General features: G+C 38.8%; 1 protein-coding gene across 2 annotated transcripts in view; it reads left to right on the top strand.

Annotated features, from left to right (window-relative positions):
- Positions 1–18567, top strand: part of LOC126412455 (putative mediator of RNA polymerase II transcription subunit 26) — a 277940-nt gene that overhangs the window by 126958 nt on the left and 132415 nt on the right. For both annotated transcript variants that reach the window (XM_050082064.1, XM_050082063.1), the window contains 2 exons: positions 600–973; positions 16440–16574. In XM_050082064.1, coding sequence (XP_049938021.1) covers positions 600–973; positions 16440–16574 — 509 coding nt within the window. The remainder of the gene's footprint in view (positions 1–599; positions 974–16439; positions 16575–18567) is intronic.

Raw genomic sequence — 18567 nt, forward strand, 5'->3', positions numbered from 1 at the left:
CTTGGTCCGTACACGGCACAAAGTTCACGATGAATAGCTGCTGCAGAATATCCTTTGGCTGTAAAAAACCTTATGACAGCACGCACTTCACATTTGGTGGGGTTTTCTATTGCAGCACACATTTCAAACTGCCACAAAAACTAAACTAGCGCAGGTACGACGTTCACTCGACCACGGCTTGATGCCGACTGACCTGTTGAGTGCGTGAACGCACAGATGGCGTCGCTACTCCCCCCACAACCCGCACTGTGACCAATCGGAGGTTACTTTCTGAACCGCCCTCGTATTTATAAAACAAGCTAAGTGGGAAAGTCTTTAAAATATAATATTAATATTGCAGCTTAAGGCTGCTCCACTGATGTTTTTACATCACTATAATAAACAATTTTTGCTGCCTGGTGACCTTAAAGTTCGATTGTATAATATTAAAGGATGGGGCACCCAGTTTATTTATCTCTGCAGAATCTTTTAATTTGCTTTTGCAAAAATGATCACAGTGGTGTGGTAAAAATGCCATATGAATATTGCCACTGCCAAGTGATTCTTGTCACTTATCTGATGTACTGGATCTTCTGTTCTCATGAAAGCTTCTGTTACAGGTACACCATGTGCTGAGAAGCCGAGCCCCAACATCACAGTCTCATTATTAGAAAAAATCAACGCTTCAACTCCAGGATCTCTTCCACCCTCGTCTCCACAAACTCCCCAGTCCCCTTACACACCTTTACCAACGTCCAGTCCAAGTGCACTGCACTTCACATCTCCTCCACCCAAAATTCAGCAGCAACAACAACAGTTCCTTGCACAATCACCATCACCAAAGACTCCATCACAAACATTACAGTATTCATCACCTTCTCCAAAGACTCCTGCCACACCTTCACCACTTTCGAGCCCCCCTCAGCCAAATGTTATTAGCCTCGCAAGCCTACAAGGAGCAGTGGCCAATATCCCTGGGTTGCAAAATGTGCAGGTAACTGATTTATTTATTTTTAAACATATTCAAATGTGAAAAGTAGTGACTTCCTCTGATTGATAATCTCTCAAACATTTCAAACCACACTGTGTAATTTATTTTTGTGGTGAGTAATATTGATACTTTTGAAGTGTTAACACAAAATTACTCATTCGTGTTCATTCAGTCTCTCCTGATTCTTGATTCTGCTAAGTATATTTTACTACTAAAGTGTTTGATATTCTTATCTGCATGATTAATTATCTCTTAATTGTTTAACGGTTGCTTAATTTCAACATGTAGCAACTACAAAAAAAGGAAGAAGCAGTATACTGGGGCACATTTGAACAAAGATTTTATAGTAATAAATCTGTATACCAAACAGTGAGCTCATTTTTTAAATTTATTATATGAATGTGAGTAGGAAGTGACAAGTGATTGGTCACTAAGTCGTATATTTTTTTCTGAAGGAAGGTGATGTGATACTGCAAGAGGAATTTGACAGAGCACTGAAAGACCTAAGTAAAAGCAAGGCAACTGCAGTAGATGACATCTCCACAGAATTATTATGAGATTTGGACATCATGATAAAATTATTTTGCCTGGTATGTAAGCTATATGAGACAAGCAAAATACCTCCAGAATTCAAGAATAATTTAATAATCCCAATTCGAAAGAAGGGAAGTGCTGGGAGGTGTGAATATTACTGAACCATCAGTGTAATCATTCATTGTTACAAAATAACAACATGAATGGCTTGCATAAGAATGCAAAGATGGGTGGAAGCTGGCAGAAGATCAGTCAGGTAGTGACATGCAAGGCAATACTGACTCTGGTATGTGGTCTCGCAGATTTTCTCAGCTCAGTTGATTAATGGTGTGCTTTCAGTTGTTCAGGCAAGGTGTTTGTTCCATTTTGATTCACAACATTTTGACAACCAGCCTTGTCATCATCTTCAGGCTTCAGGTGCTCTTTGCATACTCACTGCCTTTACTGCAACCAGATGGTGAAGTATTGTTGGTGTAGTGCCATTTTTTTTATAGCAGAGCTTGAATTCGACTCCCAGTGCCTACTACACCCTTTGATGCTCCCTCCCTCCCCAAACTTTCACTGTTTTTCTGTGAAATGAATGCACATTCTCCCAGCATTTTACAGCACTGGTGGATGAAGTACATGGCAGGCTCCTGATAAATAAGGTGCTGGGCTGAAAGCTTTGATTAAATTGATGACTCCACTCCTGTTTTATGGGTTTTATGAAGTTTTTAATTTAGGAGACATCCTAATAACACTTTCTCAGACACTTCACATTTATACCACAATACTGTTCATGTGCTATTTCATTTTATGATTATATTCAAGGCAAGCTTGGAAGCAGCTAATTACTAATTATCTTCTGTTGGCTGCCTGAAATACACTGCATGCCATGATTCCATTCGAATCTACTGCTCTTGCTGGAGATAGGGGGCATAGAAGGCAAAAAAGGGATTCTTGGCTTTTCTTCTTCCATCTCAGACACAATTTCTCCCTTTTGTCAGACTGCATCCCATTCCTTTGGAACACTGTAAGTGTTGTAATTCTTCAATGCAGTGCTCCTTGTCTTCTGACTGCATTCGAACTTCATAGACCAGAGTTTTTATCCTGAAATTTCTTTGTGACGGATGATGATACTCGAGTCATGCAGATAGAGGTCAGTCTGCATGGCTTTTCATTATACACTGTCCCCCTGGGGTCCATTCGTTCCATTCTTAACTTCGTGTTGAGGAATGATAGCTGTCACTGTTTTTCAAGTTCCAGTTTTTTTAATTAGAATGGATGGGGTTCAAATGTTCTAGGAACTTTTAGTCTTTTCACTTGATTTATTTACTCTTTGACGGAAAATATTATGAACAAACTGATGGTGTGCTGATAAGTAGTCAGTTATCACCTGTCGTGATGGTCGTGCATATGTAACACTGCGAAGTACACACAGTAGACTCCAACAAGTCAAACAACTAGTTTCTATCATATGTTGGATGATGCCTTTGTGGTGTGGCCACTTGGGGTGTAAAAATTTAAGGAGTGCATGGAACATTAAACTCTTTCCTTTCTAATATTAAATTCATGATGGAACTTGAAAAAGAGTACCAGCTTTTTTCATGGACATACTAATTAAGAAATTAGGACAGTAAATTTTTCATTTTTGTAGCCATATTGTAGACTGTTGATTTACAGTTTCTGAGGGTATTTTTGTTCCATCAGTACAACTAAAAGAAAATGAGCCTTTTCTCACCAGATGTGGCTCTCTTTATTGAAATAAAACATTGGTGATCTGTAATTAAAGATATTTACAGTTTGATTTGTAGTTTTTACTTAAATTAATTTCTCCTAGATTTTTCACTTTCATCGAGAAATGAACTCTGCTAGCAAATTTTTGGTTTCTTTCATTAGGCATTGGTAGTTGTGGTCTAATTTTATGCTGATTTGCAGAATTGTGCATTTTTAAAGTTGAACACAGCACAGTTTCGTACACCACTATTCACTGTTTATTTGTATACTTCTAACGAGGGGACCTTCTAGTCTCAAAATTTAGTTCAGGATGAGACTTTGTAGGTTAGTAGTATACCTCAAGGGCATCCACTCATAGAAGTCTTAAAGCGCACTATCCAGAAAATTCCGATAAAAGGACTTTTAAGTTTTAAACATCTCGTATATGGGTCATAAGCAGCAAGGCAGCAGATAAGTTTGCTCAGTCAATACTGTGTCATGCATCTGATCTTGTTTCGATCCTACCTACCTGCCGGTAAGGCTTCATTTGTTGTTTTTAATTGTTTTAAAAATTATAACAACTATTAAATACAGTTAATGACCTAAAGTATTAGTATTTAAATCGTAAAATTTTTTTTATTTTTTTTTTATTTTTTTTATTTTATTTTTTTTATATATTTAGTGGCTGTCACAGCTACTTAAAATGTGAATTACACTCACCAATATTGTTTTTAAAAAAAGGTTAAATAATTTCAGAAGCTTTATTAATGGAGGTAAAGTAATTGCCAGTCACAAAATTCTGGGTGAAGTTTCAGTTACATAAAATTTTGTACAATATCATGTCCCCTTGTCAATTTTGTATTCTATGTGCAAGCACCAGAATGATAATTGTCATAAAACATTGAAAACAAAAAAATATTTTGGCATCTTGCACAATTTATACAGGACGATTGTTTGTACTTTTTTTGTTTTGTTTTAGGATCTGATGAAAAACGTACTACGTTGACATTCCTGTAAACTTCTGTTTCCTCAGAAAGCTTGGAAGCGTACGAGATCATTTCCTTAAAATTGGCGATGACGGCTGGTGATACACTATTGCCCCCCCCCCCCCCCCCCCCTTTTTTTAAATGTTGCATCGTTGAATGAGTGGAGTATATTTCAGAGGAACCACTTGGTGATTTGTTGTCATCCTGAAAGATGTCGTCATACCCCACTCACGCTTTGCTTGTCTACTCCAAGAGTCAGTAATTAACAGAAACTGTTCTTCACCCTTATAAGATTTCAAACACCGGTTGAGAAGGTCAGTATACAGTTCTGTTCTTAGCTTCCCAGATTTGAAAGATGTTATTTCAATGTTTTCGTGATTTTGCTTATATTATTTTACTGTTTTTTAAACTTCGAGGACCAAAGTTACCGATTGCCTCTTGTAAACACACACACACCTGAAGGAGGATGTTTCCAACAGAGTGAGAGCAGTATATGTATGCATCACTTTATTCATGTCTTGTCTTTTGACGAAAATAGTTTTGTTTCTTTGACAGCCAGAGTCCTCTTGAACACTGACCGTTACTGACATCCTGGGAAGAAAAAGCAACTGAAATTGAATTATTTTGCCAGAGAATTGTAAAAATAGAGAGCAAACTGGATTTTTAAATACAGTGCAATAAATACCTGTTGGGTCAGTGTTGATAACAAAATCTGTGTTGAAATTTGATATCAGTTTTAACGTATGGGTTCAGAAAGTGTCCGCAGCAGCCAAGGTTTCTTTGATCATCGCCGTTTCTTTTCTTGAAACAAATCTTGTCACTTTTCACTGATAAATTGTGTGCTTATTTTTTAGTCTATGATCCCAGCTGTCAGAAGCTTTAAATTCAAAATCTATAAACTGTTGTGCTGTTGCTAAAGCCCACTGTTGTAAATTATATATTGTCACTTGCTAATAATTCTCTTGTGCTTCAACAAAACAATCATTTGTCCAGGAACTGATTGCTGGTACTTATCAAATTGATTGCCTTCTTTTTTTCCCTACCCATTTTGGGTAACTATTTCTTCTTTCTTAACAGGCTGCAGCACCCTGCCCCCTGACCCCAGCCCCCCTTTTTAAAGTTTCCACAGCGGGTGAACTTCTGTGATGATACTAACAACGTTAATCTTGCTATCCAAAGAAAGACTTCTCTTGCCTTCTTTTGATCCGGTTCTTTGTACTTTTCGAAAGGTTCACCTTCACAGTTTTCATTTTTGTGAGCAAGTTCATCAGTCACAAGGACTTTTATCACCCAACATGTAAATGGTATGCCTATAATTTCTTCGCCCACCAGCATTGCTTAGCGAAAAAATGACATTGAAGATTTTGCTTTAATCAAATTATTTGCAGTAAGCAAGATTTCATAATAAACAACTGCATCTTTTAACGTCATCTTTGACACTTCACTGTATAATGAATGTGCAGCCTCTGATACTTTCACAGTGTCTTTGGCAGACATTTTTAATTCACAATATTGTAAAAATGCCAACAATATTTCACAGTACAGAATGCTCCAGTCTATGAAAGTTGAATGAACTGGCACTGTAGTAGGTAAGGCACAGTGTTCATATAGCTCTGTGCGGGCCTTGACACTTACTGATCGTCTGCCCAACAGCTATACCCTGCTTTTCCATGAAGACGCTTTTGCCTTAAATTTACAATGAATATTTAGAATAATTCCACAGCTTATAATATTGCCCAGTTTTGTAATAACATTGTAATGACAGTAATTAATGCTTTAATTTACCACCATTAAAATGCAATTGAAATTATTTATGATTTAATTGTTAATCCTTCAGGTCATAAACTTTTAAGAATTTTTATAATTTTTAAAGCAATTAAGAAAGCAAAATAAATTGGAGCTTACAGCTAGGATCAAACTTGGTTCAACCATATGACATTCTAGCCTGCTACTGACTGAGCCATTCCATCTGTATGTTGGAGTGCTACTTATAACCATATACGAAGTGTGTATGAGCTATGCTTAAAACTTTAGATCCTCTTTTCTCAGAATTTTCTGTGTAGTGTGCTTGTAAGACTTCTATGTGTGGACACACTTCAGGTATACTACCAACCTCTGAAGTCTCATCCCGAACTGAATTTCCGAGATCAGAAGGTCCCCTTGTAAGTGCGTATTGTGTTTTGTAATGTTGCCAACATTGACTCTAGAATAACACAGATATAATGAACTACAAAGAGAGAAAAATGTATATCAATGACAACTGGTGGCAATGTTGACAACTACAAAACATGATACACACTTAGAAATATGCAGATCAACAGTGAACAGTGGTGTGTGGAATTGTGCCATGCTAAACGTCAAAAATCCATTGTTCAGCAAAGCAGTTTAAAATTAAACCACAATTATCAGTGTCTAAAGAAGAAAGAACCCAAAAATGTGCTAGCAAACAGCATTTCCTGCTGTGGGTGAAAATCCGAGCATAAATTACAGTAAGTAAAAACCAGCAATTTGTTAATGAATTGTTTTTTGAACTAGAAATCTAATCAGGTTGTAAATATCTTTAATTACAGACCACTGATGATGCTCATAAATAGTTAAGACAAGAATATATGATTCATAGAGCACGTTGGAAACCCATGTACACTGACCTCTTATTATTCATGCCTTGAACTGCCATCATGTCACAAAGAAATGCTGTGCTAAACACTCTGATCCATAGAGCGCTGAGTAATTACATCACCTGTGTATAGTGTTCCCAGGGAATGAGTATTCCGATCAATAAATTGAGCAGGCATTGCAGTCAAAATTGACTGCACTTGAGGTTGACTGCCCTTGGGGAAGAGATTGAGACGGAAATAGAAAAAGGAAAAGCCAAAAGTCAGGTTTGTGCTTTATGCCACCCCAGTCTCCAGAAATATCAGTAGACTCCTGTGGAAATGTACTTCAGTGTGTCAACAAAAGATGAAAAGTCTTCTTTCAAATATTAAACACAATGTAGGTGTCCAAAGCCGGATGTTTGCCACCTTCTGTGCAAATGTGACATGACTTTCGTAAGGCAGGTTATTAGAACATTCAACGAGAGATGCAAGGAACATCAGTGACACATCCGCCTAAAACAACCAAGCAAACCGACAGTCTCGGAGCACTGCTGCATACATAATCAAGAAGTGAAACTGACTGAGGTTTCACTTTATACAGAGCTTAGGGTTCAGTACTATATTTATTAAGATATCAATGGACAACACCATCTGCTGGGACTGTAGAGAGAGACCCCACGACTTAAGTACAGTATTTGTGCAATGCATGGCTCAGTGGTTAAGTGCCATACCACTTATCAGACTTAAATAGGTCAAATGTGCACTGCGCACAGGGTGTGGCTGCTGGGATAGCAGAATGTGTGTGGCTTGCACACTAAGAGTGGAGAAAGGAGTGTATGAGCCACATGGATCACTGAGCAAAACTTTCATTCTTACAGATCAGAACGAGGAAACATTAATGTGACTTTTAATTGCAGGAGCATCCATGTTAAGCTTCCAGATTAATCACAGTAAATGTAACAGTGACCACAAAGTACTTGGAATAGAAAGCTGGCTGAAACTTGATGTGAATAGAGTTGATGTCACAAGAATGATTAGACACCAATGATTGGAATGTATTTATTGCTCTAAAGAACTCTGTAATATATAGGAGGAAGTTGAGTGTCAAACATGCTGGTGAATGCTGTTGTAGACCACTTGTCTTGAACTGTAGGGGCTCGGTGCTTCATAGAAAACCTGGAGAATATTGTGGGTTAATTTCCTAATCATATGATTGTACTATGGGAAATCTCAACTCACCAGTTATATGATGAGAGAATAATACAATCAAAACAGAAGATAAGGACAGAGATTCTTGGGAGCTTGTTCTGTGCATCAAGAAGAGCAAATTGGGAAAATATTTTTACTTTGAAAGTGACTAGAGATGTTGTAGATTATCTGGGCAGCTCACCATAGTGAGGAAGAATATTTGGTGTATCAGTAGAGGAAATTCAGGAGTATTCAATAAAAGGCTTTAGACACAAATCTGAGTTGCGAGATTCTGAGGGTTGGGAAAGACCTGCTGCAGTTCAGTAGCTGTTTCAGGGACTTGATAGAAAATTGAAGTGAAGTGTGATTCATTACAAATTCAAACAGTCACAGCTGTTGACATGTAAAAGCTGAAAAAAGTCAAAATGAAACTATGGAAACTCCAGGTAGGAATATCAACAATGAAGGAAAAGACAGAGTGCTACCTACACACAAAACTCAACATTCGCAAGCACACGCAAGCAAGCATACCTCATGCACACGTGACTGTCAACTCCAGCATCTTGTACTGGAATGCTGGGGTTGGCGGTTGCGTGTGCATGTGAATGTTGTGTGTGTGTGTGTGTGTGTGTGTGTGTGTGTGTGTGTGCGGGCGGGCGCGGGCGCGCACGCGTGTTTTAATTGTGCCTGTCTGCAACTTGACATGTCTTCTTTCCAGTAAGTAGCTATCTGTCTTTTCCTTCATTGTTACAAGTCCAAATGATAGTTACAAGAGAAATGTAAGAAACGTTCAGTTAACTCAAAATTAAAATTTTGCCAACTGATCTGACAAAATATCCTAAGAAGTGTTGATTAACTTAGTCAGTACAATGATCAGAATCATTTACTTATTCTCTCAGTGACCATAGTTACTTCGAAACAGAAGATGACAGAGAGGTGGCTGGAATATTGAATGCAGTCTCCCAAAATAGTAGTGTATTCCTCGAGTAGGTTTACTTGTAAGTAAAATTTCTAGTGGGATGGTTTGAACAGGGAACCCACAGCATGACAGATAACTACGCTAACCACTACAACACCCTGCTTGCATCATGGTTAGTAGCATTGTTCTCTCTTTTGCGCAACCAGCTGTTTCAGAAGTTCTCACTACAGCATCCTTGATTTAGATCTTTTCAATGGTCCTTCATCTCCCATTGCTAGCAGAGCCTCACCATGAGGAGCATCAAAAGTAGCCCTTCTCATCAAAGCATTGTGATTATCGAAGAGATCTTTGATTTCCATGAATGAGAAGGCCCCATTGTCGATCTGAACCTCAGGACTGCTTTGGGGCTTCATATGGGGCAAAGGCAACGTCTCTGCAGTTTTGTATCCTTGACGTCATGTATGATGATGTCTGACAAGTAACAAAGGATACGTTGTGGCACAAAGTAGTGCTTTAGTGACTTTTCCAGTAGTTCCACTTTGCGCACTGCCATAAAAATCAATACCGTCTCCCTTGCTGTAACTCACTAGGCAGTGCTTGGCATTACAGCTTTTTTTGTCCTTCTCCTGGGCTTCCTGAGACTGTAGGCGAAACACCTGCCATGCTTCTTCTGTCCTGGTAATGAGGTATTTCATGTAGTCATCCTGAGTTTCATCTGACTGAAATGGAAACATTGTATCCATTGTCATTTCGATCTCACTGCTGTGGAGCTGGAAGAACAATGTGAATCCTGTAATGTATTGCTTTGCTGTAGTGTATGCAAAAGTAATGATGGGCAATATTTTATCCTCATCTCTCTGTTTGACGTCGGCATACGTCGAGAGCGTATCTGCCAATGTCTTATTAAAGTATTATGTGAAGCCATTTGTCTGTGGCATGTTGGCAGTTGTCATCCTGTGGGTGATGTTGCAATATGAAGTTATACCAGCCTGGACTGGAAAACTTTTCCATAGTCAAAGATCATCACACAGGGTGCTTTAAATTAAAAACTGATATTTCTACAAGGAGCTTGGCAATTTTTGGAGCTTCTGCAGTCGGCAAAGCTTTGGTGACAGCAAAGCAGGTGAAATAGCCAGTGCAGATTGTTATCCATAAATTACCATTTGTTGACTTTGTAAACTCCCCCAAGAGGTTGATTCCAGTACAATGGAATGGTGCAGCTGCAGGAGAATTGGTATCAAATGCTTGATAGGTGGTTGTGGGAAGCATTCCATCATTGTCATTCTTTACAGTGCCTCACATAGTGTCTAATGGATCGATAGAGACATAGCCAGTGATACATTCATCTCATTCTGCCTAGAGCCTTCTCAAATCTCAGGTGACCGGATTTGAAACATTTTGAAAATACTTGAGGATAGCTGGCTGTAGATGAGCTGGGTTGATGAGCAACCATTCCCACCATTTTGGATCATAATCGCATTTATTAATTGGAATTCTCATTTGGTTGGCTCCTTCTTCAAATCGTCTACAGTTTTCAGCAGTGGTAGCTCTTCCGTCTGTTCGCAGTAATGTAGTTCGTTGCAGCGATGGCAGATATTTCCTCCACGTAGCTATGTTCTGTCACAGGATTCCCTGAAATATCCCTGAAGACTATGTTAGCACTTCCGTAAGGATATGGAAAGATATTTCATGCATGTCATCCCAGGAAATTTTGTCCTATGCCTGCAGTAGTTCTTGCAAGGGATATGCCTTGATACAAGTTCTCCAAGAATCGCCCATAGTATGAGCATATTTTGAGAAAAATTCTCACATCATGATGTATGTCTTGAACAGGATGGACTCAGTTGCCAAGATTTTTATCTCTTGGGTGGCAAAGAAGCACTTTTTTGTGTTTGGGTAGAGGCCTGCAGTTTGAACAAACTTCTACATGGTGGTTAAGTGACTTAAAGGTTCTTCAAAAGTGTTCAGAAAAATGATTTAGGGTGTTGAAGTCGGTTGTTGGTCATATGTTTGGAGGCGGCTAAAGCATTACAGAGTCCAAATGGGATAACTTTAAACTCATAGAGGCCGTCGCACGAAGGTAATTACTTGTCAGTCAGCTTCATCAACCTCAGTTTGTCAGTAGCCTGTCTGTTTGTCCATAGTTGACAAATGCTTTACTCCTTTCAGCAGTCTAGGGTGTCACCAGTGTGTGGCAATGGGTAGACATATTTTTTCATGATCTTGTTCAGACACTGGAAATTGGTGCAGAAATGCCAAATGTCATACTTCTTCCTCACAAGGACCACAGGAGAGGACCAAGAAATCTTTCAGGGTTCAGTGATGTCATCTCACAGTATGTTCTTCACTTCCTCCTGAATTATCTGTCATTCTGTTATTTGAGTGCAGGCTCATTGATGTTCCAAGTGTTAAGCAGTGTTTTACTATGGGTTGCTTGGTCTTTTCTCCACTCTGAAATTGAAAGCATCCAAAGATTGATGCAGAATGGCTCCAGCGTTGTCCTCAGTCAGGCCATATACTATTGGCCGTTCAATAGTAGTTTATGAACGTGTGCTGTATACAGTGGTAGTGGAGCATGCTTCTTACTCAGTGACTCTAAGCTAACTGCTCGTGCACATACCTTGAGTTGTGGCAGCTTGTGACAGTCAGTGAGCCAAAGTTCTCCTGTATTACGTACAGTGCTTATGATTGCTGCTGGCATATAGATTTCGCTTACGAGCCTGGGTAGCTTTTTGCAACCAACAAAAGCTTCATAGTTCAACTGACATCTCCATTAATAACTGAAACTCGTGAGATGACATCGTCTTCAAAAGCAGAAAAACCATCAGAGAAGTTTTTGTTTCATGCGTATTGTAGAAGCTTTCTCAGTCTGAAGTTTCGTGTACATAATGACTACAAACATTCTCTTAAAACAACGAAGTTGAAGAGTTGTGTTTTGTCAGTGATTGGTGATCGTTGTTGCGTAGCAATACATGTTCATATCCAGACATATTTCTCATTTGTGACATTCAGCACAGTCACTTTTGTATGAGAGAAAATGATTTGTTACATTCCGTCCTGGATTTTCCATTGTTGGAAAATGATTTTCTTTAGATGGTGACGATAACATTCAAAAATACAAGAAACTAGTCCTTGAGTCAACTAGCACCCATACAGGTTTGCCATCAATGATGACATTAATGAGATTTCCTGTCATCTTGGTAACCTTGGTAACTTTCATCCATGGGGGATTTTCATTAGTGGCATCTTCACCTACATAGATGTTCACTTCACTCAGTTTTCCTGAATTCAGATGCTATATGAGTGGCTGGCTGGTAACCCATATGTCAGTTAGGAAGGGCCAAGACTTGTGGGGGAATGACCTCACTCAGGATATGGTGACTGGAATTGTCCAATGTGTTGACTGGCATGAATGGGACTGTTGTAATGATTGTTGTTCAACACTCGTCGTCTTTCTTGACAGTTGCTTACAACATGTCAGGGCATCTACAGTGAAAATGGACAGGTACGTTGTTCTGAATCCTCCAAATGCTGTTGTGCTGTGGGGTGTTACACTACTTGGCGGAGGACTTTGTTGTACCTGCGTTGGTTGCTCACTCATTTGTTGTTTGATGGTGGCGGCACAAGTCTCAGTTGACTTGAGTCCATTCCTCATGGCACTTTTGTCTAGTGGTGAAGAATGGTGCTGAAGATCAATACACCTATTCTTCAAAGTTCTCTATAACCTCTTGATAAATGGGGAGATGCTCATGACTGCTAGCTCTTGTGTACTTAGTCCAACAGTTTTGGCTGCCATAAAATGCTGTATCTCTTCTCTTGCAATCTGGTGAATCAGAGAGGCGAGCTGATGGTGGTCTTCCACAACTGCCACAGGGACCACATTTGAGAACTGATAATATGTCTTTCATCTGACTTTTCTCTTGCATTTCCAGAGTTGATACTTGAGTGATTCTTCTGTTATGACATCCTTTACAAGAAGAGTGTGTCTTCTTGTGACTCCTTTCATCAACTGTGAAATTTTGTGGCATCTGTCATATTCAGATTGACAACACTGGTAGCAGCTACTTATGTAAAATATCTGGGAGTATGCGTGCAGAACAATTTGAAGTGGAATGATCATATAAAATTAATTGTTTGTAAGGCGGGTACCAGGTTGAGATTCGTTGGCAGAGTCCTTAGAAAATGTAGTCCATCAACAAAGGAGGTGGCTTACAAAACACTCGTTCGACCTATACTTGAGTATTGCTCATCAGTGTGGGATCCGTACCAGATCGGGTTGACGGAGGAGGTAGAGAAGATCCAAAGAAGAGCGGCGCGTTTCGTCACAGGGTTATTTGGTAACCGTGATAGCGTTACGGAGATGTTTAACAAACTCAAGTGGCAGACTCTGCAAGAGAGGCGCTGTGCATCGCGGTGTAGCTTGCTCGCCAGGTTTCGAGAGGGTACGTTTCTGGCTGAGATATCGAATATATTGCTTCCCCCTACTTACACCTCCCAAGGAGATCACGAATGTAAAATTAGAGAGATTAGAGTGCGCACGGTGGCTTTCAGACAGTCGTTCTTCCCGCGAACCATACACAACTGGAACAGGAAAGTGAGGTAATGGGTCGCTCCGCAGAACTCAAGGACTTCTAACGTGGACAGGTGATTGGTTGTCACTTGTGTCATGTGTCTGCACGCGAGATTTCCACACTCCTAAACATCCCTAGGTCCACTGTTTCTGAAGTGGAAAGGTGAAGGGACACGTACAGCACAAAAGCGTACAGGCCAACCTTGTCTGTTGACTGACACAGACCACCGACAGTTGAAGAGGGTCATAATGTGTAATAGGCAGACATGTGTCCATACCATCACACAGGAATTCCAAACTGCATCAAGATCCACTGCAAGTACTATGGAAGTTAGGCGTGAGGTGAGAAAACTTGGATTTCATGGTCCAGCGGCTGCTCATAAGCCACACATCATGCCAGTAAATTCCAAACGATGCCTTGCTTGGTGTAAGGAGCGTAAATATTGGAAGACTGAACATTGGAAAAACATTGTGTGGATTTACTAATCACAGTACACAATTTGGGAATCTGATGGCAGGGTGTGGGTATGGCGAATGCCTGGTGAAAGTCACCTCCCAGTGTGTGTAGTGCCAACAGTAAAATTCGGAGGCGGTGATGTTATCATGCGGTCGTGTTTTACATGGAGGGGACTTGGACCCCATGTTGTTTTGCATGGCACTATCACTGTACTGGCCTACGTTGATGTTTTAAGCACCTTTTTGCTTCCCACTCTTGAAGAGCAATTCAGGGACGGCGATTGCATCTTTCATCACAATTGAGCATGTGTTCATAATTTACAGCCTGTGGTGGAGTGATTATATGACAAAAACACCCCTGTAATGGACTGGCCTGCACTGAGTCCTGACCTGAATCCTATTCAACACCTTCGGGAAATGCCGACTTCATGCCAAGCCTCCGTGGCTGACATCGATACCTTTCCTCAGTGCAGCACTCCGTGAAGAATAGGCTGCCATTCCCCAAGACCCCTTCCAGCTACTGATTGAACGTATGCCTGCAAGAGTAAAAGCTGTCATCAAGGCTAAGGGTGGGCCAACACCATATTGAATTCCAGCATTACCGATGGAGGGCACCACGAACTTGTAAGTCATTTTCAGCCAGGTATCCAGATACTTTTGATCACATAGCGTACAACTGTGTTGTTTCACAATGCTGTGGAGCACTATTCTTAAATTTTTCTTCTGCTAAGCGGACTTGCTGTCAGTTGCACCAAACAATTTTTTCAGTTCAGTCTGGAATTTTTCCCAGGTATTGAACCATTGCTGGGTAATTCCATCCTAGTAAAAGGATACATTCAAAACACATCATATCATTCTACCTGTCAATCCCTTTCAGCCATTTCATCAGGTCCTGTGACTAGTGTCTGTGGAAAACACTGATGTATGTTTCATATGTAGCTGACGTGCTGCTGGCTTGGAATCTATTGGTCTCGTTGAGTATACGGACCTTGTAACAATGAACCACCCATATTCAAGTGTCTAGCCATTTAGATGACAGCTTTTATAGTGTCTAGTTGGTGATCTAGATGTTTTGAGGTGCCTGGCGTCTGTATCTAACAATGTGATGTCGTAATCACATTAGACTGCAAATCTGTGAGCAGGGTTGTCAATGAAATGCAACACTTTCAGCACTGAAAGCACATTTATTATCCACACCAACATACAGCCAGAACAGAAATGAACTCCTGGATGGAACACACTGCTATTTATATAACTTCTGAAAAATGCAGTTCATGCATTTCTTAGAGTGAGAGGGCTTAAGGACAAGTGCATCGTCAAATTACACTTGTATAGCCCCCAAATCACTACCAAATTGGATGGCTTCAAAGCCTTTGAGATGTTATTAGTCACTGTAGCATCTGCCAATACTGCAGAGCAAACCGTACATGGAGCTGTGAATCATGGATTCTGTCCAGTTTCTTGGTTATGCCTGAAGATGAAGATGAAATGGTGGGGTGTTTCAGCTGCACAGTTTCACCAGCTACAGATAACAATATTCTTTAGCAGATAGGTGACATTAAAGTTAAGTTCCTTTGGTAGACTGAAGAGTTTCATTCAGCAATTTTAGTAACTGTGCAGTGCTTCAAGGGGTTAGGTATGGACTGTTTGCAGAGAACTGTGCAAAATTTTATGTAGTTTGTGTTAAGTGTCATCATTGTAAAGAACAAAAGAAAATAGTTTTATCATATTCTGTGACTTGACAAGTCACTTAATTTACATACTAAGATGGATATATGCGGAAGATTTTTTGTAGAAGCTCTCAATTGCTGAGAGTTAACAGTCCTAAAGCAGAGACACCTTATAACATCACCTTGGAATAGTGTCAGTATATTTTCCTGAGTGGTAAACCTGGCTTGTTTTCTTTCACCCTCAAGCTGTTGGGAAGAGAAGCAGTGCCTTTATATCAGTTTCTCCGACAATACTAATAGCCCCTTCTCATATAGGAAGTGCATAAGGTAAGAGTTTTAAAATTCTGCTTAATGTATAACCATGTTAAGGATAAAATTTTAATGTGTGTTTTAAGCTGGTTGGCTCTTTTGTGCACCTGGTAGTAAACAAATTTTATATTCTGTATTTTAATGTCTGTGCATTTGTTAACATTATTTGCAGTGTTTCCTCATTTGCTAGTTCGGTGCACTTTACTTTATTGGCAAGGATGTATGTAATTCATCTTGATAAACTAATTTTTATTTTGTGCTTAACTGTGAGTGTTCTGTCTAATTGGTGAAGCTATCTTCATTAGTGTACAACAGATCATTGTTGTAATAATGTTCTTAGTGCAATTATTTTGTTCCAAGTTATTGGTATCTATTTGTTCATCTGTGTATTTAACGTACAGCTAATGTAACTAGAGATATAGACTTGGAAAGAAAAGCTGTGGCTTTTTTATTTTTGAAGAGGATGTAGTAGGGTGTTGTGTACTTGTTTCCTTCAGATGAACTAACAATTGATGCAACATTCTGTGGAATTCTTTGTTGTCCAGGTCACTATCCCAGGCTTGCCAGCACCCATCTCCCTCTCACTCAACGTTTCAACACCATCTGCTCAATCAGGCAGTGTAATAGTTACAACCCTTCCAGTTACTACAGCAACTGCTACATGTACCTCAATCACAACTGTAAGTTGGTCTACAATTTAATGCTTTTAGTTTAATTGTAGTGTAATGGCAGAGTTGGGAATAATTCGTAATGCATCAGCACGTGGTGCAAAATAGTGAATTTATTGTGAGTGGAATCAAATTTATATATTACATTTACTACGCGGATAAAAAATTTCTTTACTGTTTGGTTGCACCTATGTAGTTCATTCCATGTCAAATCAATTGAGCTCTCTCACCCACTATCTAAGATTTGAATGAAATTTAATTCATGTGTTCTCTTTACAGAGATAAGTAAACATACTGAATGTTAACATACATGTCTCTCCATTTTCATCAGTTGTCATATTTCAGAGTTTGGAAGAGTGACTTTTTTTAACATCATGATAGTGCAAAATGACAGTTGATAACATTTTGGGAATACATTAAAAATTTTGTTGTTATTGTACGATGTGTGAAATTTGATGACTTTATTCTCTGAAGCATAAGGATTGTAAACAATTATTTAAGATTTTCAATAAATTCCCCAAGGCAAAAAAGAAGGGTTTTTTGTGCCTTTATATTATTTTTCCTGCTGTGTTAGAAGTTTTAGGTCAGTTTTTATTCATTCATCCTACACAATCTGTTATTGTTCAAAACATAGTAAAATCAATTAATAAATAATATTTTGCTTAAAAACCATGGACCAATGTCAATAAGAATGGTTCATGAGTGAGCAGGTAGGAATAGATGATTTCACAGGTCCTAGACCATATGCTTACAACAGAACTGAAATTTAAGTAATTAAACATACAAAACAAACAGCAGTTATAAAAACAAAGTTCAAACAATAATGGACCCTCTGATTTATTAATTTTTTTAATCTTGTTGTACAATGTTAAAGTAATTTAAAACAGGGATATTCTGTTTTAAGTAGTACATGTATGTGGCTTTGAAGATTGATATGTTCTTGCCGTTGATGTGTTAAGTGGGTCAACAAAAGCAAGCCATGAACAATTGGCACTGGTCAAATCTCCTGTTGTGTAGTCAGTGGAATGGTGGTGGTGATCCTGAAGTATGCTTAAACTGAGCAATAACATCGTATTCTGCTGTATTTACTTCAGTGATGATCCCATAGTATACTTACGAGCTGCATATATAAATGGAATCAAATTTTCTTCTATCACAAGGAATGTCAGTTATCATTTAAAATTGGTCCTTGAAACTTTGTTAATAGACTTTCTCTGGATAGTTTACATCTTTCTTCAAGAGTCCACCAGTTTAGTTTCTTCAGCATCTCTGTCACACTTTCTCTGTGGCAATACCCTTATAGTGTTTCGTAATATTCTTATGTTATCAGTTAATCAGAAATTTGAAAAGTATTGGTTGCTAAAACCATTTCAGTGATGCTGGTGTACTCAGCAACTGAATTTGTCCTTTCTTCTTAGTTCAGTGTGAATTATTTCTTAGGTAATTGTTTATTCAAGTATTTGAAGAATAACAGCACAGATTTTATGTTTCCATATTGTAGCCTATACTTGAAGCATTGTTTTGGGGAAAATGGTTTTGAGGATTATCCAATTTCTTTTATGTAATTTTAAACGTAATGCTAAACCATATTTGTTACAAAATAAACAAAAATCTTTTAAGCATACATTTTTTCTGCCTTGAGAATATTTAAAGGTATTGGGTATTTTTTACAATCCTCGTGCTTTAGACTGCATAACCAGCAATTTCCCATAGTATGGATGAGGAATAATAAAAAAAATTAACTTATTTTCCAAGTGTTATCAAGCGTCATCTTCCTCTCTGTGGTGGTAAAAATGTCAACTTCCAAATTTCTTATATGATAGAATGAAAACAGATGAAAATAAAAATGCTTAAATTTGGTATGGTGATTTATCTCTGTAGCGTGATTAAATAAGCCAAGTTTCATGATGATCCTTCCTTTATCTATCTATCTATCGACATGGGATTTATCTCTGTAGCGTGATTAAATAAGCCAAGTTTCATGATGATCCTTCCTTTATCTATC

This window comes from Schistocerca serialis, chromosome 7, assembly GCF_023864345.2.
Source record: "Schistocerca serialis cubense isolate TAMUIC-IGC-003099 chromosome 7, iqSchSeri2.2, whole genome shotgun sequence".
NCBI classification, from domain to species: domain Eukaryota; kingdom Metazoa; phylum Arthropoda; class Insecta; order Orthoptera; family Acrididae; genus Schistocerca; species Schistocerca serialis.